The sequence below is a fragment of the Ambystoma mexicanum genome, chromosome 6p, assembly GCF_040938575.1.
Source record: "Ambystoma mexicanum isolate Mex_15411 chromosome 6p, UKY_AmexF1_1, whole genome shotgun sequence".
Classification (NCBI taxonomy): Eukaryota; Metazoa; Chordata; class Amphibia; order Caudata; family Ambystomatidae; genus Ambystoma; species Ambystoma mexicanum.
Window position 1 is genome coordinate 89,149,579 of NC_090935.1, and position 25,702 is coordinate 89,175,280.

General features: G+C 45.3%; 1 protein-coding gene across 2 annotated transcripts in view; it reads left to right on the top strand.

Moving 5' to 3' along the window:
• Positions 1-25,702, top strand: part of CD72 (CD72 molecule) — a 196,254-nt gene that overhangs the window by 149,779 nt on the left and 20,773 nt on the right. Inside the window, exon 8 of one of the 2 annotated variants that reach the window (XM_069626762.1) lies at positions 4,655-4,911. The exons of the other annotated variant lie outside the window; for it this stretch is intronic. Coding sequence (XP_069482863.1) covers positions 4,655-4,691 — 37 coding nt within the window. The 3' untranslated portion in view covers positions 4,692-4,911. Of the gene's footprint in view, positions 1-4,654; positions 4,912-25,702 lie in introns of those variants that run through there. 2 annotated transcript variants of the gene reach the window in all.

Genomic DNA, 25,702 nt, shown 5'->3' on the forward strand with positions numbered 1-25,702 from the left:
CTGTGTCAAAGTGGGCTGAGTATCCTCAAACATGGGTCTGGGACCTGCTCTACCTAGGGTCTACAGCTACACCTCAGTGACAACTCTCAATGAGGCCAAAACATGTCTTGAATGGCATGTGGTCTCATGCAGAAAGGGTGTGACCTGACCTCGCATTTTTTACTAGATGTTTCCTTTTGGGATCAGGCGAAGCCTGATTTGTATGTGGTCTTTCTCCTTCTGTGTTGGCACGAGAGGCTGAAAAAACGTGGTTTGGAGGGTTACCCAGAGAAATGGCAGTGGTTATGATGCACTCAAAAACATCCAAACATCACTCTTCAGTTTCGCAAAAAGTCACCCACGGGAGTGGTGCATGGCCATACATGTGTCCCGATACTGCTGTGCCTGGATTCTAGCGACACAAACCACGACTCACTGCTGATGCCTAATGAGGGCAAACCACGTGTAATGTTGCTAGGGGTCTTGCGTGGAGCCAGAGTGATTTCACAGTTGGGTGCTGCACTGCCCCTTTTTTGGTGGAACCAAACCTTATTTGCAAAGCCATTGGGTATTATTAATTCAAATGACTCAAGCCTTTCACTCTTAAATTTGCTTATGGTTATTTATGGCTTCACCTTAAAAAAAAGTCCTTCATTCTCTCTGCTTAACTTTAGAAATGGTAAGAGCCCTTTACATTTTGGTGTATTGTGTTGTGTAGCACCTAGAAGCACTTCAGGTGCTATTAAGCCTTGTTCTGTCCCAATCCATGTTGTAAATGCAGGTTTAATTTTCCATCCTAGGTTCCCATCCAAGGCATGTATTCTTACTTTGGAACGTTCTACATAGGTAAAGACGCCTCGCTACATAAGCTCTCTCTACTGCCTTACACCGCCCTGTTGACCTCCCCTGTGGTTACCGGAATGCACAGAGGGCGATGCTTGAGTGGACCCTCACTAAAGCACACATATGCAGCTGGGAACTTTTAACTGTGGGAAGCACTGGATCTGCTTTTGCACATTGCTGTGCCCTTGAGTCACCACTTGTATAAACATGTTTTCGGCTGCAATGGATCAGCCTGCATGCCAGATCACCCATTCACCTCAGTCCTGCTTTGTAGGGCAAAGTGCATGTAAGGCTTTGGCGCGTCATCGCACAGCAAGACACATATGCCTGAAGCCATGAAGATTCAACTCAATCTCCGGTCTCATGTCATGACCTTGGGGCGTTCCATCTTGTAGAGTGAGTCTCGGCTGGCCTTTGCCCTTTTCTTACGGGTGTCTTGAACAACAGAATATTTGGCTGTCTCACTTCTCCAACCTATCATCTCCTACTCATTCATTTATTTTACCTCTCACTTGCACTATGGGCACTATACAGTAGGCCCCACTTTCTTCCTTGCTGACCAAAGGAGGGGGAGAATGGTGGGAGACTCTTGATCCAGCCAAAATCCCCCATATAATTATTTACGAATATGTGTGCTTTGGGGACTGGGCATATGAAAAGCCCCATAGCACCCCCTCCTATTTCAAAGAAAAGAGACGTATGCTTTAATTCCAATGGAATGACATGTGTTGCGTCCATTATATCCTTAACATCCAAATCCTGAGTCTAGTTGCATGTGTATGCATGGCACATGGTGGCATACTCTTTAATGCTAAGGTGGGTGCTGAGAATAAGGAAATGAGCACCATCCCCAGTGTGCCTGAGTAAAATATGAAGATCTGTGGTCAATTGTATGTTTTTGTAATTGCACCTATACAAAGAAGCAGGAACCCTCATCAGTGCTATTTGTACCTTTTCCCTTTCTCGTAGAGGTATTTTGAAAGTGTATAACCAGAGTGTACCAGACTGTCCATCCTGGAATGACAGCTTTCTATGAGAAAATATGTTTTTTCTAGATTTTTATATTTCGCTTTGTGCAGCTGGACAAAACATGGATTTAATATCACTATGATATTCAGTGCAATTCATCACTGAAGATGAACATTGTACATTTAAGCAAAAAAAGCCAGGTTACAATATTAGCTCAATTAAGTCATTTCCATTTTATATAGCTACTTTTACAGCAGATACATCACAGCAAGGGGAACTTTCGTTTTGCCTGCCGGCACTGATTAAACAGCAAGGGGAACTTTCGTTTTGCCTGCTGGCACAGATTAAACAGCAAGGGGAACTTTCGTTTTGCCTGCTGGCACTGATTAAACAGCAAGGGGAACTTTTGTTTTGCCTGCTGACACTGATTGTCGGGCAGTGCCATGCATTTGTGAAAATGGTTGTCGGTTAGGATCAAATCCAGCAATCTATAACCCGCCGTTTTGGAACCAAAATGTCTAATCACTGACAGTGTGGGAGCAGTTTTCTTCTGCTTTTGCTCAATAATAGTGTGCTTAGTAGTCTTTAAGGTTATTTCCACAATGTTGATTTCTCACTTTTACTGCCAAAATGTATGATCTTGGTTTTACTCACATTTACTTGCAAGTAGTCTTTAATAGCATAATTGTGAATTGCAACCACACTCCTGGCCATGATGAGGCAGGTGCGGTGTAACAAAAACACAGCATCCACGTAAGTCAGTCATGGTATATGTTTGCACCCCAACTTGGGGGTAGGGGGAATTGTGAACTACCCATAAGTGAGTCAGTCAAATTTGACATATATAGGTTGAATACATTTATATATAATAGAACTATTCTAAAATGACTAATGTTGTTACTGTTTTTGAAAGGTTGATAAATGTTTTCAGCTGTAACAAATTAAAAAAAATAGATTGAATTTGAGGGGCGCTAGCATGCAGCACTGCTTCAGACATCTTGTCCCTCAAATCTAGGCGACCCTCTGAAGTAGCTTAAGTATGAAACTGATTTATCATGTTACGTATGTGTAATGGTATTCCCCATTTTAATAATTTGGCCCACAGAATAGTTTTCGGCAGAGCCAAATGCAGCTGTACAATCAATAGACAGTGCGTATAAAGGGGGGTTCTCTTTCTTGGGAACCTCTTTGATTAACATATTTAGAGCTAATATGTTCTGGACGGTTGAGGGCCCTTTACGAAAGCCTATTTGTAAGGAGTTTAACTAATTCTCGTTATCAGCCCATGATGTAAAGTTCTCACAATAATCGATGCAAAGATCTTACTGGGAGAATCTAACAGTGCCAGTAGCCTATAGTAGCCTATAGTTCCCCAGAGTCAGGTGTACCCCTTTTTTAAAAGCAGGAATCGGAAAGCATGTTTCCAAGATTGGGGGATTGTTCTTGAGGACAGCATTAGCCAAACTCAAATCAATAAATAGGGCCTCAGTATACGGTAGGCGGTAACCATGGCGCTATTAGCCGGTATTTTACCATGTCCGCCTTGGTGGATGGCGGAATTACGGCCCTACTCCATGGTGAGCGGGGACGGTAATTCCCCATTCACCAAGGCACTTCCCCATTCCCATTTTTACCCCCATAGGGCATAATGGGAATGCGCTAATTACGGTACCGCAAATTGCAGTACTGTAATTAGCTCCAAGGTCCCTTTGAGGCACCCTACTTTAATGGCTGGTAAAACCAGCCGTTAAGGTTGGGTCCCGCAAAGGGAACTCGTAGTAAGGCGGTAAGGGTTTACAGGTACCGGTGCCCTTACCGTTACCGGTAAACCCTTACCGCCTAACGTGTAATGAGGCCCACAGACACAAAATGGCCACATATCACAACATCACACAACAAATGTGTCACAAAACCACATATTCCCCTTTGTGGAAATTTTATGAAAACATAGTGAAGTATAGGTATTGGACATAATCAACTTCTGTGTGAGTTTAGGATCTGTAAAATTTAAACATTTATTTATAATAAATCATATTTTTGGGATAAATTTTGTTATGTATTGTACCATATCTATTTTTTCAAGATATACTTACCGGAACGACAACTAGAGAGGCATAAGTGTTCTTAGAGGATACCAGGATTTGTTCTTTCATTCATGTTCCTATTTCTTTAAAATTGATACGAATTTATATCCCCTGATATTAGAGATAGGAGATCTTGTGAAAATAGGGGACTGCTTTTGAACCTATTAAAAATCACTCTCCAGTGCATAATAAACAGAGTTCCTTTTGATTCCCTCTATTAGGTTGCATAGAGGACATTTTCCATGGAATTGCTTAGTTTTTTGTTGCACTTTTGTGCTATATTTTAAGTTCCAGTTCATTAAAGTCCTCACAGGGTGCTCAGTAGTTTGGCAATATTATGCCCTTTTAAGTTTCCAGAGTCCTCATTGCACTGTTGTGCTATCTTTTAAGTTCAAAAAGTCCTCACATTATCCTCCATGGTTTGGCAATTTTGTGCCCTGTTTTAATTTACGCTCACAAAGTCTTCATTGCACTGCTGTGCTATCTTTTCATTTCATAAGGTTCTCACAGTATCCTCCGTAGTTTGGCAATGGTGTCCTCTTTTTGATTTACAGAGTCCTCACAAAGTCCTCGACACGTGTTTCCCCGCTGAGGATGGCAGCGGTTCTTCAGGAGGGTGATAGATTTAAATCCCTGTGCTCTGTAGATTTGAAACAGATATTCATTAAAAGTTAGTGCTGTTCCTTAAAGTGTGTTGAAAGGAAAATAGCCCCAATTACATTGAAGCTGGTCCTGTTTTTTCGGGTTGTACATCTAAATGTTTTTTTTTTTATTTGCAGTCTATCCGTTTATCTGCATAGCACAACAGTGCAATGAGGACTCTGGAAACTTAAGAGGGTATAATATTTCCAAACTACTGAGGACCCTGTGAGGACGTTAGTGAACGGGAACTTAAAAGATAGCACCAAAGCGCAACAAAAAAACTAAGCAATTCCATGAAAAACTTCCTCTATGCAACCTAATAGAGGGAATCAAAAGGAACTCTGTTTACTATGCACTGAAAACTGAAGAAATTGTACACACAAATACGACTATTGCAAATCTATAAAAATGGTATCGCCATTAAACATTTCATTGGTGCAACTTTCTTGATCTCCACTTTTCTTTCTAAGTGTTAATACATTTTGCGTGGAAAATGTATATCTTTTCAGCCAACTGTGCTATTTTAGTTTGGACTTTTTAATTAAGGACACCTTGTCCAGGTCACTAAAAAAAGGCCCTGTGCCTGATGTTTCACCCGTTTTGTTGTAAGATTGCTTTTTCACCTCACAAGTAGCTGATATATAGAGCCTGGTTGCAAGTCCGAGTGATTCAGTCAACTTTGATCTGAGTATTGGGGTGCAATACAATCAGGCATGGGCTGTTTAGCACTTTATGGCTTGTAATAGTTTTTATCTCACCATATCTTTCCAATGAAATACAACAGTTGGTATCTTGCAGAAATTGACACCTTGAAAATTCTTGTATGCCCCAAGTCATTATCACTGATCTGCAGACTGCTACTGCTCAAGTACACTTCTGCTCCATGTCGCGTCCACGCTTTCCGCAGCGCTGATAGTTATGTAGTCTGGCCCGGATCTATGTGATCATTTTGGAGAGAAAAAAAGGCTAATCCCAAAATACCCATTTTCTTTTCTTTCACCTCATTTTACCATATATATATATATTTATATATATACATGTGTATATATATATATATATATGCGGGGGGAGGCCCCCTGCACCCCCCATAACCCTTAACATTTTCTATTAACTTTACCAACCGCCCCACATATATATGCAGTGAAATGGGTCACCCGTAATTCTGTATTTTGGGATTCGCAGTGATTGTGATAATTTGGGGTGATGCCGTCTGGCCCCAGCGCTGGAGGGAGGGGCACGCGCCCCGGCAGCAGGTGAACAGTAAAGCTGAAGCAAGCTGGTAAATATAAGAACCAGAAATACTGCTCAAGGTGTGTTGGCTCAAAGTGCTCCACCAACATCTTAGCATCTAGTTATTGCCATAGCGTATTGCACAGGTACTACACAGGTAATAGCAACGTCAATGTACAGCCGCTGCTATACCCTGCATAAATCTTGTACCGGAAAGATTTACCGACCCTCTTGGTCTGTCCACAATGACCAAAGTAGGGAGTGCAATTGTGCCCAAACTACTCGTAGGGCCTTACTGGACGGCGTCTATCTTGTATGGTTTGTATGCATGTTAGTGCCAAAATAACAACACAACATATGCAGTTTAGAACCTGCTTCAGTATGTGGTTGTTGAGGCTGAGTTACAGCTGAATCAAGCAGGAAACCCCAGTGGTAGAGATGGTAAGGATATGAAGTCAGTTGGCCTCATTAGAACTATGCCAGTCCGGAAACAACAGTGCTGGTAAGCTTACCGGCGCCAGTTACCACCAGACCATAATCAGGCCCATTGTCTGAAATACATTTTTTAAAACGTATTCTTTAAGGTTTTTAAATGATTTTGTATAATGTGTGGAAAGTTAGTAATTAACTGTATTAGACTTACGAAATAATAAACGTAAAGACATATTATTTCAAAGCCTCTCTTTTTGTCGGGCAGTCAGATTTTCTGTCTAATAGCATTTATAATTGTGGGCCTACCAGACATTTACATTAGATTAATTGCTTTACATAGAGCATTTGCTTGCAGCTTATTTAAGATCATCGCAGGTGCTCCATTGTACAAACTCACAGATCTGTTTTGTAAGAGGTGAGCAACTTTACAAAACATGACACCGCTAATTCAGTTTTATTTTGTTATAAGTTGTATGCATTTTATTATGCAGACATTTGACAATTCTGGCTGTCTTAAATAAGCATTAAAAGCAAGATAATTTGTACGAAACATAAATCAATACTCTAGTTTCTACTGAATTTGTTATCTAGTTAGGTGCCTCCCCAAACAAGCACGTCAAGTCACGTGAAGCAGGGCACAGTCAAATAAGGCTCACAGACTTCCTATAGTTTATCAAAGTCAGTGATAAAAGGATGGTCTCCTTTAAGTTCATCCATAGCAGTTGGAAAGAATGGTGGATTCTAATATAAACAGAAGCTTCCAAACCAATGGAGCACACACAAAAAAGGAGATTTCAGGGTGAGAAGGACAGGGGGAGCAGTGTGTGGAATCGGGGTGTAGGGAGAGGAGACATCATGGGGGGTGTGTGTGTGTGTGTGTGTGTGTGTGTGTGTGTGTGTGTGTGTGTGTGTGTGTGTGTGTGTGTGTGTGTGTGTGTGTGTGTGTGTGTGTGTGTGTGTGTATATAGAGAAGCACAAGGTCTGTTTTCCGTTTTTTTTCCTTCTTGCATCTCTTATATTCTAGTCCGGCAATCTTGCGACTTCCATTACTGCATCCAGCGAGATTTTCAGTCAGACGCAGGGAATTATCCCTTTCTGCGTTGACTTTATGAGTAGGGCAGACAGAACTGACCCCTTTGGGTAGCAAATGGGGTCAATACAGTCAGAGAAGCAATTATTTTCTTTTAGCTAGTGTTGACCCGGAATTGTTCAATGCAGTGAGGAGGGTCATTGGTTTAACACTGACTCACAGACATTCAGCGAATGGGGCCTCAAGTTGAGAAGGGTTCCAGCTAAATGAAAGTGATTATTCCGTGTCTTACTTAATGACAATCCCACTGACTTATTGTAAAGTTAATACAATTGTATGCAATAAAAAAGCTAAACCTTTTAAAACGTCTAGTTGGTAACATCCCATTACAGTCAAGATTGACACATATACCCAAAGGTTCATCTTTTGTTTTGAGATAAACTTTGCATTATTTCTTTCTACTGGTAATTACTGTTACCTCATGTGGTAGGTCGGGTTTGACAAAGTCCGCATTTGGCCTGAGATGTACCTGGAAATGATCGCTGAAAGTTGCTTTAGAATATCTTCTGATAAGGTAGGAAACGGGGACATAACGGATATTTAGGGCCCAAGCTATGGAATGTGGATTAGAGTACCAGGAATGGTTGGCAGAGGGCACCTAAACTACAGGCCCACTGCCCGAGTCCCTTAGAGCCTTGACAGCATCAAGAATAATTGTGACCCTTCTCTGTACAGCAGAATTGGAGAATTAGATCCAGGTGCATTGATTTGTGTGCAACTGGAAAGCCTAGATTAGTGGGCGCTACATCCAAACTGATGGTGTGGGTGGGATCCCAGAGGCAAAACAGGGTCTTATGATGCATCGGGCCAACAGGCGGTTCAATCTCGGGTCTGCAGGCTGCTTGCTGTCTCCAAGTTGTCTTGAAAGCTAATAATGAACTGCCTGGCAACAACAATGGCATGGATGATGCCCTTGGAGGTTAAAGGGCACTGGGGGCCAGTACAGGAAACCTACAAGATCAGGTGCTCTATATTGCCCCTCCCAAAAGCATTTAAGTAGACAAGGTTGTCTGCAGAAGCACTGTCCCCTTCTGGGCAATTGAGTTGCCCGGTCAAAGGGTAGTTAAGGCAGACATGCTTCAGAGTTGTTCCAGCAGAGAGGCCAGTGAAGGAAAGGGTTTCTCTTCCCTCTCTGATATGCTACTTGACCCCAGTGGAAGGGCACTTTGAGATATGAACACTCCAACAAGAATCACCTGAGCGGAGGATTCCCATCTAGACTGACATTTCTCTTGACTTCTGAAGGCGCTCACTCCACACATCACCAACAAAAACGCAGGATACAGGACACATCCCAGTAGGGAATGAAACCAAGAGATTGGTTTGGAGATTCTGCAAAGGTTTATATAATATTCAGCATCCAGAGAACTCTGCTGCCTCGAGAGCGCTCTGGCGAACAATACAAAACAACATATTTTAAAGGGTTACAGTGTCATCAGTGACGATTGCTATACAGTCTACAAGTTACATTTCCATTGGTTCGGGAGGGGGTGCACATATTGTTCTGTATGGGCCGGCTCCACGGGATTGGCTGATGACTTGGCGGGAGGATGGACATCACGTGGTTCAGCTGGGCCGGTCCATGCGAGGTGAAGGTTGGGTCAGGTCCGGAGACGCGGTTGGTTCTGCTAAACTGATCTACACACTTATCCTAGACATGCAATAAAGAACGATCATCACTATACCTTTTAAGTATGAATAAAGGGCGTATAAATTGTACACGTGTGTTTGCATTATTCCACTTTAAGTCACTGGTGAGGTGAATGGTGCGGGAATCTTGCCCCTGAGATAACCTGTGGGGGTCGGTATTGATAGCTGTCAGGTCTGGCACATCAGAGCGGGACGGGGATGGAGTGACACATGTTAGTTTAGGATGGAATATACTGTGACAGGGTTTGTGTTTAATTGGGGGCACTCTAGGGTGGTCAGCAAGGAAAGGTCACACTTCTGGTACATCAAAGGAATAGCTTTGGTGGGGAACAAGGTTGAACAAGTAGTAATTTTCCAGCAGCGGGGGTGAGAGGTGCAGGAGCAGGTTTCTTGAGATGGATGAACTACAAGTCAGGGTTCGGCTCGGTCACACACGGGACAGTGATCTCAGAGGAAGAATGAAATTAATACATTGCTTGCTTGCAACATCTTCTCTCAGTGCATCTGTGAGAAAGGGACTTGGGAGGCACGGGCACAGATGAAAAAGGTGGGGGCTGGCAGTGTTCGCTGTGTGCTCGGAGCTGCTGAGACCAGAGGAGACTTCGCACTGCCAGAATTGGCCTAGTCCAAAGATGGAGTCGAGGGTGCACAAAATGGAGTCCAAGGGCCTCATTAGGACTCCGGCGCTAAACCATGGTGCTATTAGTACCATGGTCCATGGTGGAGTCCGCCATGGCGGACAGGGGAATTACCACCCCATTCCGAGGTTGGCGGGGCGGTAATTCCCCATGCCGCCATGACCCTTCCCCATTCCCATTTTTGCCCCATAGGGCTCAATGGGAATGGGGAACGCGACAATTACGGTACCGCAAATTGCGGTATCGTAATTGCCATCAAGGTCCCTTTGCGGGTCCCTACTTTAACGGCTGGTCTTGACCAGCCGTTAAGGTCGGGTCCCGTAAAGGGACCTCGTAATTAGGCGCTAAGTGTTTAACAGCGTCGCAGCCTTTTACGGCGCCGTGAAACACTTAGCGCCTGGGTCTCAATGAGGCCCTCAGTGTGTCTTGCGATAGCCCCACCTCTGCTTAAGCCTCCCAGGACACTGTCGACAGGTATTTGCTCTGAGCATTAGGTTTTTGAGATACTGACATCAGGGGTGCCAACTGAGATCTGTGCATTATTAAGTCACTTTTCCTAATACCAATAAATATTTTCTAATATATTCCATTCATGCTGATTTTAGCATGAGATGTGTATATTTTCGCTGCTGAGTGCCCCTTCAATTTTAGCTAGTTATGCTCTCAGCAGTTGCTGGCATGCAGCAAAAATGGACATGTGAGACTCTCTATGGATGCCAGGTGTTTGGTTGCAACCCTATGAGCTGGCAGGACCTAGTGGTAAAAACCACCAACAACCCTTTAATGCTTTTATACCTTGATTTACCTCTCAACCCCAATTGGGCCACCGAGCAGAGATAAGATCTCTGCCGTACATACCTATTCTGTGTCGGTTCAGTATTACTCCTGCATACAAATGACATGACAAGCTTTAGCACAAGTTAGTAGTGTTAAGTATTATTAACGCGTGTTAATTCTTGAGGGTTTTCTTTAATCTATTTACCTGTTGGGGATTTGGTAGGAGGGACAGACTGTCAGAGGCAGACTGCCCGGGCACCAAGGATGAAATCAGTAGAAGCAATAGGGAGTGTGGGAGAGTTACAGAGATACTAAGGGGCTCATGCTGAACTGGAGGCACTGTAAAATAATGTGTAAAAGTCATGCATAAAACCTTTATACACTATTTTTACGTAGCACCTTATTTTCATGCATTCATATGGTGGAGAGGGTGCATGGCTCGTAAGTTACAATTCCGCCTCCTTCAACTCCGCTATACAAATACTCCAGCATTTCACGCCATCATTACAATGGGCCTCATTACGACCCTGGCGACCGCGGTATGAACGGTGCTGGTAGGGTACCGGCACCGTTCATACCGGGCCACCACATTACGAGTCTGCTCGTGGGTGGCGGTGTGCACATCTGGTCTGGCCAGACGTGCATACCGGCACCCGCGAAAAGACCAGGATACTAACAACGGACCCGTCATTAACAACGGGTCCGTTGTTAGCATCCTCCCCATTCCCATTGAGCCCTATGGGGGTTCAAATGGGAATGGGGACGTACCGGGTCTGGGTCCCGAAAATGGGAATTACGGGGCCCGCAAAAGTCAGAATGGCCTGGTAATTCCCTTTTTTGGGGTCCCGGACACGAGTTTGGAGGTAGCCATGCCAGTAATGACAGCATGGCTACCTCCAAACTCGTAATGAAGCCCAATGTTTATTATATAGATTCCTATTTTTTTGGTAGGTGGCAGAGAGGCAAGTAGCAGAGAGTATAGTGAACTCAGATGGGTAGGCGGAGGTGGGAGATCATGAATGAATTTAAAAACAGGTAGCAGAAACATAAAAAGGCAGTGGTTTGCTGAGCCTTCCTGCGTGGTGGTATTGGGTAGAGTTGAGAACTTCGTTGAAGGAAGCAAATGAAATATGTTAATGATGCTGCTTCCAGAATATATCTCCTCCTGGGTCACACTGGCTGAAAGTGTTTTATCTTTCCAAGGTCCCTATCGGACCATTCACCTTTGTTATTGGCCCAACCTCTCTCTTTTCATGTCTGCACTGAAAGGATTTTGAGAATTAAGGTAGATAGTTCAAATGATCCTGCTTTCAAAACGTGTTTTCAAAAAGATATCTCTGGTATTTTCCAGTGATATGAGAATCTACAATGATGCTCTGGGAATTAATTAAGGTTTATATACCAGGGATTTTTATCTCCAAGGAGGAGAAGTGCTGTGTTCTATTGGAGGGGAGCTGGGTAAAATGGAAAGCAAACCAACAGAACTTGAGTCTTTTTATGCCAGCTTCAGGGATTGGTCTGGCCTGGCCACAATTTAAGACATCGTCGGAAAGTTTTATGATCTTGCTGACAAAGTGAAGTTACTCAGTTCCCATGTCTCAGACCCTAAGGTACTGAGGTGGGGAGAGCTCCCGTCACACCTTCACCTGTTTGAAATGGGGTGAAAGAGGTAGTACCATTACCTCCAACAGTAAAAACATCATATTTTAATTCATGTATTTATTTATTTTTGCTTTTATTTACAGCGTGCATAACCCGTACATATCTAGGCGCTAGTTTCATTGTGGAAGGGTAGGTTATTTATAATGCGTCTTTTATTTTTTCCCTTCCAAGCGCGGGTGCGCGACTCAAACCTGTGTTTGCTCAGCATGGTCTTGCTTCCAAGACCCGCGCGTTGCCACAGAGCTATCCTGTCATGATGCCTACCCCCGGACATCCAGACCAAGTCCATCAGTCCAGGGAGCAGGCATCCAGACACCTATTGAAAACCCAGCCACCCCGGTTAGGGGCTATCTGGGTTCAGTCTTGGCACCGTAGGCGCCAGACTCATATATGGGATCAGTCCTGGCGCCATAGGCGCCAGGCTCATATGAAGAAACTTACCTCATGCAGACCATGCTGCAAAGAATCCAAGCCAACGTGAGGCCTGGAAGGAGCTACTTTGTTTCAGGGACTATTTTTTACTCGGGTGTGGTCTTGGGGAACTTCTTACCTGGGACTACTTTGGAGGCTATTTTAACCACGTCCGATGGGCAGCACACGCTTCGCGTTATTCTGCATCCTGCAGCGTAATGCTCACTGTGCCTGTCAGTCCAGCATCCAGTCTTCTGCCACGCCCGCCTCGAATCCGGAGCTCCTAGAAAGAAGGGAAATAAGAAGAAAAGGTTAGAGCAAGAACATTACCTTCATTCTTCATCTGATACTGGATCCTTCGCGCATTCGAACAAGGAAAAGACTTTATTTTGTGCGCGTCGCACTGCCAGCTGCAGCGCCGCGCTATACTTACCAGTCTTCACAGCACTTCCTCGACCCGGCGCTGCTCATCATTCATCGCCGAACTCCCGGCACCTAAGGCGATGAAGAAAGACAATAAGGTGAGCCGAGAAAACCAACAAAGACAATTTCTATTATCATTATAGACTTACCGAGTTACCGCCGGAGATATTATTCTTCTACACGCCACATCGTTTTACGCTGCACCTGTAAGGAGAGAGAAAGCACCAGGTAAAGCACTGGAATTTTTTACCAGACAGTGTTGGTTAACACAGACTCTTACCTAAACGCAATAAGCTGCTATGGGACAACTTGCTCTCGAATCAAGCTGCAAGACAAAGGAAGGAATCGGACAAGAGTGAATAACAGACATTTTGAACTCTTAAGAACCAAATACTTACGGCTTCTCGCCACTTACCTCGGAATATTCGTCTAGAACTCACCCAATTCCTTCGGACCAGTGAAGTAACTGGTTAACTACGCGCCCCTGCACTCCACGCAGGATGGAGAGCTCATCATTCAAAACCATAAGGTGAGACTGGTGAAAGGGAATATCGGAGGTAATTAGTGGGAAAACGTGGGGGTGTGCTCGCTCAATCCACGGGTGGCTAATTCCTTTTCTCCGCTTTCAGGAGAATACTCCTACGGGTCAAGCAGACGAAATTGAGCAGGCCAGTCCAGTCAGTCATCTCTGCACTACAATACACGTTACTGGAGGCCGCAGCTATCCAGTTCCGACCGCAGCTATCCAGTTCCGACCGTCGCCCCTGTGGGAGCCAGGTGAGTGTAACAGAACGCGAAGCCGCCCAACAAATTCCCACCCGGGCGTTATGGAGACCTTAGAAACTGACCAACTGGCCCAATTATTAGGGGAACTTAGGGCAGAAGTACATTCCGCCCGCCAAGAAACTAATGCTCTCAGGAGAGAACTGATTGTGTCTAAGGAACGCACTGATGATCTTGCTAGGCAACTGCTGCAAAACCAAGCTGGGCAAACACCCTTACCTGGACTCAGGGGAAACCCAACTCCTTCTCCATCAAGCAACCCTGTGCAAATAGTTTTACCTGGAAATATTCCTTTAGCAACACCAGAACGCTTTGCCGGAGACCCAAAAAGGTTTGCTGTATTTATGAACCAGTGCCGCTTGCACTTTTTATGTAGACCTGGAGCCTTTCCGAACGATCAAGCCAAAGTAGCCTTTGTACTATCGTATCTCAGTGGCAGCGCAGCTGATTGGTCAATTCCACTAGTCAACCAGGATGATCCTCTTCTTCAGGATTTTCAGGGCTTTCAAATAAGCATGGAAAGACTATTCGCCTGACATTTACAAGGACAGGCCTTGGATAACAAAGTTTTGTCCCTACGACGGGGTAACCAGGATCTGCTCACCTACATCGCAACATTTAATAGGTTGGTGGTGGAAACCGGATGGCCTGAGGCAAAACGAATTACGTTATTTCATTGTGGACTCCGAGGAGAACTCAAAGATGTGTTAGCTCAAGTGGTGAATCCACCCCAGGATTGCGCTGAATATATAGACTTGGTAGTCCAGTTAGATCACACACTTCAGAATAGAAAGTCTGATCGAGCTAAATTTGAGAATCGGGTATTTATTAAACCCAACGTTACCCCCAAGAGAACAGATGCATCAGAACCCATGCAGATCGGGGGGGTTAAAGGACCCTTGACTCAAAAGGAAAAAGAAAAGTGACGATAATTGCAATTGTGTCTGTACTGTGGAACTTCGGGACATTTTCTACGAGATTTCCCTGTTAAACCACCCAAGAGGGTGGTAGGAGTTGCGGACAAAAGCCATACAGAGCCTGACTCGGGAAATGACCACGCCCGACAAGCGTAGAGATCCGCCTGCCGAGCTTAAAAAAGGACACTCAGACCTCGCACCTAATTGTGCTAATGGTCCTTATTGATCCAAGGCAGCCATCACGTATGCACGCAGTGAGAGCATACATTGATAGCGGGGCCATCGGAAACTACATGGACCACGAATTGGCTACAAGGATGAACCTGCCTCTTTGCAAAAAGACCACAACTGATGTCATCACCACTGTCGATCGGACTGAAATTGCCTCTGGGCCAGTAACTCACTCCACTACAGAGGTGAAGCTGTTGGGTCAAGATGGGCATCGAGAAAGCATTGTGTTTGACTTAATCAAGGCCCCGCAGTACCAAATAATTCTGGGAATGCCGTGGTTGGAAACACATAATCCTTGTATTGAATGGCGAGAGAAGAGAATGACCTTCCCGGATTGTGCACACACCTGTTACCCGGAAAAAACCTTGAATAAAGGCTTGGCCACTGTCGTTACTCCAATTGCGCAGTTAGCTCAGGAATATCAAGAATTTCAGGATGTTTTTCAGAAAGAACAGGCAAACAGGTTACCGCCTCACAGATCATACGATTGTCAGATCGATCTTTTACCCGGTGCACAACCTCCATGCAGTAGGATCTACGCCCTTACGGAGCCCGAAAACCGTCATCTACGACAATACCTGGATCAATACCTTGCTAATGGATTCATTCGTCCATCCAAGTCCCGCGCAGCCTCAGCTTTATTCTTCGTGCCCAAAAAGGAAGGTGACCTTAGAACGTGCATAGATTACCGCGCATTAAACCAAATTACGGTAAAAAACCGAAACCCATTGACTCTAATCCCCGAATTACTGGACCAAGTAAAGGATGCTTGTATCTACACCAAGTTAGATCTCCGAGGGGCATATCATCTGGTACGTGTAAAGAAAGGCGACGAATGGAAGATTGCCTTTCGCACCAAGTATGGATTGTTCAAATATCAGGTGATGCCTTTCGGGTTGTGCAATGCACCGGCAGCCTTCCAGTATTTTATGAACGATGTCCTTCGAGAACTCATTGACGTCTGTGTTGTTGTATACATTGACGATATCCTTGTGTACTCCTCCTCAGAATCAGACCATGTTAAGCACGTTTGTGCCGTTCTTGAAAAACTACGCCAGCATAAGTTATATGCAAAATTGGAAAAATGCGTTTTTTACTCTACAGAAGTCGAATTCCTTGGATTTATCCTAACCCCAAAAGGAGTTCGAATGGACTCTCGAAAGGTGGACGCAATCCTCAAGTGGCCATCACCTAGTTCAGTTAAAGGAGTACAAAGCATGCTCGGATTTGCGAATTTCTAATGCAGATTCATTCCAGAATTCTCACATATTGTACACCCTATTACAGCACTCTTGCAAAAGAATAAGCGCTTCCTATGGACCGAAGAGGCTGAAAGGGCCTTCCAAGAACTAAAATTGAAATTCACGTCTGCACCTGTTTTAAAGCACCCACGCCCTGAACTTCCATACGTAGTTGAAACTGATGCATCCAGTTTAGCCATGGGGGCTGTTCTTTCCCTGAAGGATCCTAAAACCGCCAACTTCATCCAGTAGCATTCTGGTCAAGAAAATGTTCGCCACCCGAATTAAACTATGCAGTTACCGATAGGGAGTTATTGGCCATCAAATCTGCATTCAAGGCTTGGCAGCATTATCTTCTCTGTGCCAGGCATACCATCACTGTAATCACTGATCACAGGAATTTACAATTTTTGAAGACAGCGAAGGCCCAATCATCACGTCAACTTAGGTGGGCCTTGTTCTTCGCGGAATTCGATTTCGTGTTTACTTATCGACCGGGTTGTAAAAATGGCAAAGCAGATTCCTTATCTCGTATAGGAATGGGAGAAGCATATTCGAACCCTGAACCGGTGCCTATAATTTCAGAGAAAACAATCCTGGGTATAACTACTTTACAAACTCTAGAAGATATCCATTTAAAGATCCAACAACTTTTTGATCCAGCTGCCTTGCAGGAATGGCTAAAGAAAGGCCAAGATTATTCAGTCATCGATGAACTACCCTACTATCAAAGTCGTCTATTCCTACCACACAAGGAACTACAAGGACTAGTTATCTCCAATTATCACGATGCTTTGATTGAGGGACACCCAGGAATTGCAAACACAGAGGCCAAACTTAAAAGACAATTCTGGTGGCCCACCTGGCGAAGAGATGTAAAGTCATTTGTGCAATCTTGTGGTATCTGCACCCAAAACAAGAGTCTGAAGAAGAAACCAGCTGGTCTTTTACAACATTTGGATATTCCGCCTACACTATGGCACACCTTGTCCCTAGATTTTATTACTGACCTTTGAAACTTTGCATTATTTCTTTCTCCTGGTAATTACTGCTACCTCATGTGGTAGGCCGGGTTTGACAAAGTCCGCATTTGGCCTGAGATGTACCTGGAAATGATCGCTGAAAGTTGCTTTACAATATCTTGTGATAAGGTAGGAAACAGGGACATAACGGATCTTTAGGGCCCAAGGTAAGGAATGTGGATTAGAGTACCAGGAATGGTTGGCAGAGGGCACCTAAACTACAGGCCCACTGCCAGAGTCCCTTAGAGCCTTGACAGCATCAAGAATAATTGTGACCCTTCTCTGTACAGCAGAATTGGAGAATTAGATCCAGGTGCATTGATTTGTGTGCAACTGGAAAGCCTAGATTAGTGGGCGCTGCATTCAAACTGATGGTGTGGGTGGGATCCCAGAGGCAAAACAGGGTCTTATGATGCATCGGGCCAACAGGCGGTTCAATCTCGGGTCTGCAGGCTGCTTGCTGTCTCCAAGTTGTCTTGAAAGCTAATAATGAACTGCCTGGCAACAGCAATGGCATGGATAATGCCCTTGGAGGTTAAAGGGCACTGGGGGCCAGTACAGGAAACCTACAAGATCAGGTGCTCTATATTGCCCCTCCCAAAAGCATTTAAGTAGACAAGGTTGTCTGCAGAAGCACTGTCCCCTTCTGGGCAATTGAGTTGCCTGGTCAAAGGGTAGTTAAGGCAGACATGCTTCAGAGTTGTTCCAGCAGAGAGGCCAGTGAAGGAAAGGGTTTCTCTCCCCTCTCTGATATGCTACTTGACCCCAGTGGAAGGGCACTTTGAGATATGAACAACTCCAACAAGAATCACCTGAGCGGAGGATTCCCATCTAGACTGACATTTCTCTTGACCTCTGAAGGCGCTCACTCCACACATCACCAACAAAAACTCAGAATACAGGGCACATCCCAGTAGGGAATGAAACCAAGAGATTGGTTTGGAGATTCTGCAAAGGTTTATATAATATTCAGCATTGAGAGAACTCTGCTGCCTCGAGAGCGCACTGGCGAACAATACAAAAACAAAATATTTTAAAGGGTTACAGAGTCATCAGTAACGATTGCTATACAGTCTACAAGTTACATTTCCATTGGTTCGGGAGGGGGTGCACATATTGTTCTGTATGGGCCGGCTCCACGGGATTGGCTGATGACTTTGCGGGAGGATGGACATCACGTGGTTCAGCTGGGCCGGTCCATGCGAGGTGAAGGTTGGGTCAGGTCCGGAGACGCAGTTGGTTCTGGCTAAACTGATCTACACACTTATCCTAGACATGCAATAAAGAATGATCATCACTATACGTTTTAAGTATGAATAAAGGGCCTATAAATTGTACACGTGTGTTTGCATTATTGCACTTTAAGTCACTGGTGAGGTGAATGGTGCGGGAATCTGGCCCCTGAGATAACCTGTGGGGGTCGGTATTGATAGCTGTCAGGTCTGGCACATCAGAGCGGGACGGGGATGGAGTGACACATGTTAGTTTAGGATGGAATATACTGTGACAGGGTTCGTGTTTAATTGGGGGCACTCTAGGGTGGTCAGCAAGGAAAGGTCACCTTTCTGGTACATCAAAGGAATAGCTTAGGAGGGGTACACGGTTGAACAAGTAGTAATTTTCCAGCAGCGGGGGTGAGAGGTGCAGGAGCAGGTTTGTTGAGATGGATGAACTACAAGTCAGGGTTCGGCTCGGTCACACACGGGACAGTGATCTCAGAGGAAGAATGAAATTAATACATTGCTTGCTTGCAACATCTGCTCTCAGTGCATCTGTGAGAAAGGGACTTGGGAGGCACAGATGAAAAAGGTGGGGGCTGGCAGTGTTCGCTGTGTCCTCGGAGCTGCTGGCCTAGTCCAAAGATAGAGTCAAGGGTGCACAAAATTGAGTCCAAGGGCCTCATTAGGACTCCGGCGCTAAACCATGGTGCTATTAGTACCATGGTCCATGGCGGAGTCCGCCATGGCGGAATGGGGAATTACCACCCCATTCCGAGGTTGGCGGGGCGGTAATTCCCCATGCCGCCATGACCCTTCCCCATTCCCATTTTTGCCCCATAGGGCTCAATGGGAATGGGGAAGGCGACAATTACGGTACCGCAAATTGCGGTATCGTAATTGTCATCAAGGTCCCTTTGCGGGTCCCTACTTTAACGGCTGGTCTTGACCAGCCGTTAAGGTCGGGTCCCGTAAAGGGACCTCGTAATTAGGCGCTAAGTGTTTAACAGCGTTGCAGCCTTTTACGGCGCCGTGAAACACTTAGCGCCTGGGTCGCAATGAGGCCCTCAGTGTGTCTTGCGATAGCCCCACCTCTGCTTAAGCCTCCCAGGACACTGCCGACAGGTATTTGCTCTGAGCATTAGGTTTTTGAGATACTGACATCAGGGGTGCCAACTGAGATCTGTGCATTATTAAGTCACTTTTCCTAATACCAATAGGTATTTTCTAATATATTCCATTCATGCTGATTTTAGCATGAGATGTGTATATTTTCTCTGCTGAGTGCACCTTCAATTTTAGCTAGTTATGCTCTCAGCAGTTGCTGGCATGCAGCAAAAATGCACATGTGAGACTCTCTATAGATGCCAGGTGTTTGGTTGCAACCCTATGAGCTGGCAGGACCTAGTGGTAAAAACCACCAACAACCCTTTAATGCTTTTATACCTTGATTTACCTCTCAACCCCAATTGGGCCACCGAGCAGAGATAAGATCTCTGCCGTACATACCTATTCTGTGTCGGTTCAGTATTACTCCTGCATACAAATGACATGGCAAGCTTTAGCACAAGTTAGTAGTGTTAAGTATTATTAACGCGTGTTAATTCTTGAGGGTTTTCTTTAATCTATTTACCTGTTGGGGATTTGGTAGGAGGGACAGACTGTCAGAGGCAGACTGCCCGGGCAGCAAGGATGAAATCAGTAGAAGCAATAGGGAGTGTGGGAGAGTTACAGAGATACCAAGGGGCTCATGCTGAACTGGAGGCACTGTAAAATAATGTGTAAAAGTCATGCATAAAACCTTTATACACTATTTTTACGTTGCACCTTATTTTCATGCATTCATATGGTGGAGAGGGTGCATGGCTCGTAAGTTACAATTCCGCCTCCTTCAACTCCACTATACAAATACTCCAGCATTTCACGCCATCATTACAACAGGCCTCATTACGACCCTGGCGGCCGCGGTATGAACGGTGCCGGTAGGGTACCGCACCGTTCATACCGGGCCACCACATTACGAGTCTGCTTGCGGGTGGCGGTGTGCACATCTGGTCTGGCCAGACGTGCATACCGGCACCCGCGAGAAGACCAGGATACTAACAACGGACCCGTCATTAACAACGGGTCTGTTGTTAGCATCCTCCCCATTCCCATTGAGCCCTATGGGGGTTCAAATGGGAATGGGGACGTACCGGGTCCGGGTCCCGAAATTGGGAATTACCGGGCCCGCAAAAGTCGGAATGGCCTGGGAATTCCCATTTTTGGGGTCCCGGACACGAGTTTGGAGGTAGCCATGCCAGTAATGACAGCATGGCTACCTCCAAACTTGTAATGAGGCCCAATGTTTATTATATAGATTCCTATTTTTTTGGTAGGTGGCAGAGAGGCAAGGAGCAGAGAGTATAGTGAACTCAGATGGGTAGGCGGAGGTGGGAGATCATGAATGACTTTAAAAACAGGTAGCAGAAACATAAAAAGGAAGTGGTTTGCTGAGCCTTCCTGCATGGTGGTATTGGGTAGAGTTGAGAACTTCGTTGAAGGAAGCAAATGAAATATGTTAATGATGCTGCTTCCAGAATATATCTCCTCCTGGGTCACACTGGCTGAAAGTGTTTTATCTTTCCAAGGTCCCTATCGGACCATTCACCTTTGTTATTGGCCCAACCTCTCTCTTTTCATGTCTGCACTGGAAGGATTTTGAGAATTAAGGTAGATAGTTTAAATGATCGTGTTTTCAAAGCGTGTTTTCAAAAAGATATCTCTGGTATTTTCCAGTGATAGGAGAATCTACAATGATGCTCTGGGAATTAATTAAGGTTTATATCCCAGGGATTTTTATCTCCAAGGAGGGGAAGTGCTGTGTTCTATTGGAGGGGAGCTGGGTAAAATGGAAAGCAAACCAACAGAACTTGAGTCTTTTTATGCCAGCTTCAGGGATTGGTCTGGCCTGGCCACAATTTAAGACATCGTCGGAAAGTTTTATGATCTTGCTGACAAAGTGAAGTTACTCAGTTCCCATGTCTCAGACCCTAAGGTACTGAGGTGGGGAGAGCTCCCGTCACACCTTCACCTGTTTGAAATGGGGTGAAAGAGGTAGTACCATTACCTCCAACAGTAAAAACATCATATTTTAATTCATGTATTTATTTATTTTTGCTTTTATTTACAGCGTGCATAACCCGTACATATCTAGGCGCTAGTTTCATTGTGGAAGGGTAGGTTATTTATAATGCGTCTTTTATTTTTTCCCTTCCAAGCGCGGGTGCGCGACTCAAACCTGTGTTTGCTCAGCATGGTCTTGCTTCCAAGACCCGCGCGTTGCCACAGAGCTATCCTGTCATGATGCCTACCCCCCGACATCCAGACCAAGTCCATCAGTCCAGGGAGCAGGCATCCAGACACCTATTGAAAACCCAGCCACCCCGGTTAGGGGCTATCTGGGTTCAGTCTTGGCACCGTAGGCGCCAGACTCATATATGGGATCAGTCCTGGCGCCATAGGCGCCAGGCTCATATGAAGAAACTTACCTCATGCAGACCATGCTGCAAAGAATCCAAGCCAACGTGAGGCCTGGAAGGAGCTACTTTGTTTCAGGGACTATTTTTTACTCGGGTGTGGTCTTGGGGAACTTCTTACCTGGGACTACTTTGGAGGCTATTTTAACCACGTCCGATGGGCAGCACACGCTTCGCGTTATTCTGCATCCTGCAGCGTAATGCTCACTGTGCCTGTCAGTCCAGCATCCAGTCTTCTGCCACGCCCGCCTCGAATCCGGAGCTCCTAGAAAGAAGGGAAATAAGAAGAAAAGGTTAGAGCAAGAACATTACCTTCATTCTTCATCTGATCCTGGATCCTTCGCGCATTCGAACAAGGAAAAGACTTTATTTTGTGCGCGTCGCACTGCCAGCTGCAGCGCCGCGCTATACTTACCAGTCTTCACAGCACTTCCTCGACCCGGCGCTGCTCATCATTCATCGCCGAACTCCCGGCACCTAAGGCGATGAAGAAAGACAATAAGGTGAGCCGAGAAAACCAACAAAGACAATTTCTATTATCATTATAGACTTACCGAGTTACCGCCGGAGATATTATTCTTCTACACGCCACATCGTTTTACGCTGCACCTGTAAGGAGAGAGAAAGCACCAGGTAAAGCACTGGAATTTTTTACCAGACAGTGTTGGTTAACACAGACTCTTACCTAAACGCAATAAGCTGCTATGGGACAACTTCCTCTCGAATCAAGCTGCAAGACAAAGGAAGGAATCGGACAAGAGTGAATAACAGACATTTTGAACTCTTAAGAACCAAATACTTACCGCTTCTCGCCACTTACCTCGGAATATTCGTCTAGAACTCACCCAATTCCTTCGGACCAGTGAAGTAACTGGTTAACTACGCGCCCCTGCACTCCACGCAGGATGGAGAGCTCATCATTCAAAACCATAAGGTGAGACTGGTGAAAGGGAATATCGGAGGTAATTAGTGGGAAAACGTGGGGGTGTGCTCGCTCAATCCACGGGTGGCTAATTCCTTTTCTCCGCTTTCAGGAGAATACTCCTACGGGTCAAGCAGACGAAATTGAGCAGGCCAGTCCAGTCAGTCATCTCTGCACTACAATACACGTTACTGGAGGCCGCAGCTATCCAGTTCCGACCGCAGCTATCCAGTTCCGACCGTCGCCCCTGTGGGAGCCAGGTGAGTGTAACAGAACGCGAAGCCGCCCAACAAATTCCCACCCGGGCGTTATGGAGACCTTAGAAACTGACCAACTGGCCCAATTATTAGGGGAACTTAGGGCAGAAGTACATTCCGCCCGCCAAGAAACTAATGCTCTCAGGAGAGAACTGATTGTGTCTAAGGAACGCACTGATGATCTTGCTAGGCAACTGCTGCAAAACCAAGCTGGGCAAACACCCTTACCTGGACTCAGGGGAAACCCAACTCCTTCTCCATCAAGCAACCCTGTGCAAATAGTTTTACCTGGAAATATTCCTTTAGCAACACCAGAACGCTTTGCCGGAGACCCAAAAAGGTTTGCTGTATTTATGAACCAGTGCCGCTTGCACTTTTTATGTAGACCTGGAGCCTTTCCGAACGATCAAGCCAAAGTAGCCTTTGTACTATCGTATCTCAGTGGCAGCGCAGCTGATTGGTCAATTCCACTAGTCAACCAGGATGATCCTCTTCTTCAGGATTTTCAGGGCTTTCAAATAAGCATGGAAAGACTATTCGCCTGACATTTACAAGGACAGGCCTTGGATAACAAAGTTTTGTCCCTACGACGGGGTAACCAGGATCTGCTCACCTACATCGCAACATTTAATAGGTTGGTGGTGGAAACCGGATGGCCTGAGGCAAAACGAATTACGTTATTTCATTGTGGACTCCGAGGAGAACTCAAAGATGTGTTAGCTCAAGTGGTGAATCCACCCCAGGATTGCGCTGAATATATAGACTTGGTAGTCCAGTTAGATCACACACTTCAGAATAGAAAGTCTGATCGAGCTAAATTTGAGAATCGGGTATTTATTAAACCCAACGTTACCCCCAAGAGAACAGATGCATCAGAACCCATGCAGATCGGGGGGGTTAAAGGACCCTTGACTCAAAAGGAAAAAGAAAAGTGACGATAATTGCAATTGTGTCTGTACTGTGGAACTTCGGGACATTTTCTACGAGATTTCCCTGTTAAACCACCCAAGAGGGTGGTAGGAGTTGCGGACAAAAGCCATACAGAGCCTGACTCGGGAAATGACCACGCCCGACAAGCGTAGAGATCCGCCTGCCGAGCTTAAAAAAGGACACTCAGACCTCGCACCTAATTGTGCTAATGGTCCTTATTGATCCAAGGCAGCCATCACGTATGCACGCAGTGAGAGCATACATTGATAGCGGGGCCATCGGAAACTACATGGACCACGAATTGGCTACAAGGATGAACCTGCCTCTTTGCAAAAAGACCACAACTGATGTCATCACCACTGTCGATCGGACTGAAATTGCCTCTGGGCCAGTAACTCACTCCACTACAGAGGTGAAGCTGTTGGGTCAAGATGGGCATCGAGAAAGCATTGTGTTTGACTTAATCAAGGCCCCGCAGTACCAAATAATTCTGGGAATGCCGTGGTTGGAAACACATAATCCTTGTATTGAATGGCGAGAGAAGAGAATGACCTTCCCGGATTGTGCACACACCTGTTACCCGGAAAAAACCTTGAATAAAGGCTTGGCCACTGTCGTTACTCCAATTGCGCAGTTAGCTCAGGAATATCAAGAATTTCAGGATGTTTTTCAGAAAGAACAGGCAAACAGGTTACCGCCTCACAGATCATACGATTGTCAGATCGATCTTTTACCCGGTGCACAACCTCCATGCAGTAGGATCTACGCCCTTACGGAGCCCGAAAACCGTCATCTACGACAATACCTGGATCAATACCTTGCTAATGGATTCATTCGTCCATCCAAGTCCCGCGCAGCCTCAGCTTTATTCTTCGTGCCCAAAAAGGAAGGTGACCTTAGAACGTGCATAGATTACCGCGCATTAAACCAAATTACGGTAAAAAACCGAAACCCATTGACTCTAATCCCCGAATTACTGGACCAAGTAAAGGATGCTTGTATCTACACCAAGTTAGATCTCCGAGGGGCATATCATCTGGTACGTGTAAAGAAAGGCGACGAATGGAAGATTGCCTTTCGCACCAAGTATGGATTGTTCAAATATCAGGTGATGCCTTTCGGGTTGTGCAATGCACCGGCAGCCTTCCAGTATTTTATGAACGATGTCCTTCGAGAACTCATTGACGTCTGTGTTGTTGTATACATAGACGATATCCTTGTGTACTCCTCCTCAGAATCAGACCATGTTAAGCACGTTTGTGCCGTTCTTGAAAAACTACGCCAGCATAAGTTATATGCAAAATTGGAAAAATGCGTTTTTTACTCTACAGAAGTCGAATTCCTTGGATTTATCCTAACCCCAAAAGGAGTTCGAATGGACTCTCGAAAGGTGGACGCAATCCTCAAGTGGCCATCACCTAGTTCAGTTAAAGGAGTACAAAGCATGCTCGGATTTGCGAATTTCTAATGCAGATTCATTCCAGAATTCTCACATATTGTACACCCTATTACAGCACTCTTGCAAAAGAATAAGCGCTTCCTATGGACCGAAGAGGCTGAAAGGGCCTTCCAAGAACTAAAATTGAAATTCACGTCTGCACCTGTTTTAAAGCACCCACGCCCTGAACTTCCATACGTAGTTGAAACTGATGCATCCAGTTTAGCCATGGGGGCTGTTCTTTCCCTGAAGGATCCTAAAACCGCCAACTTCATCCAGTAGCATTCTGGTCAAGAAAATGTTCGCCACCCGAATTAAACTATGCAGTTACCGATAGGGAGTTATTGGCCATCAAATCTGCATTCAAGGCTTGGCAGCATTATCTTCTCTGTGCCA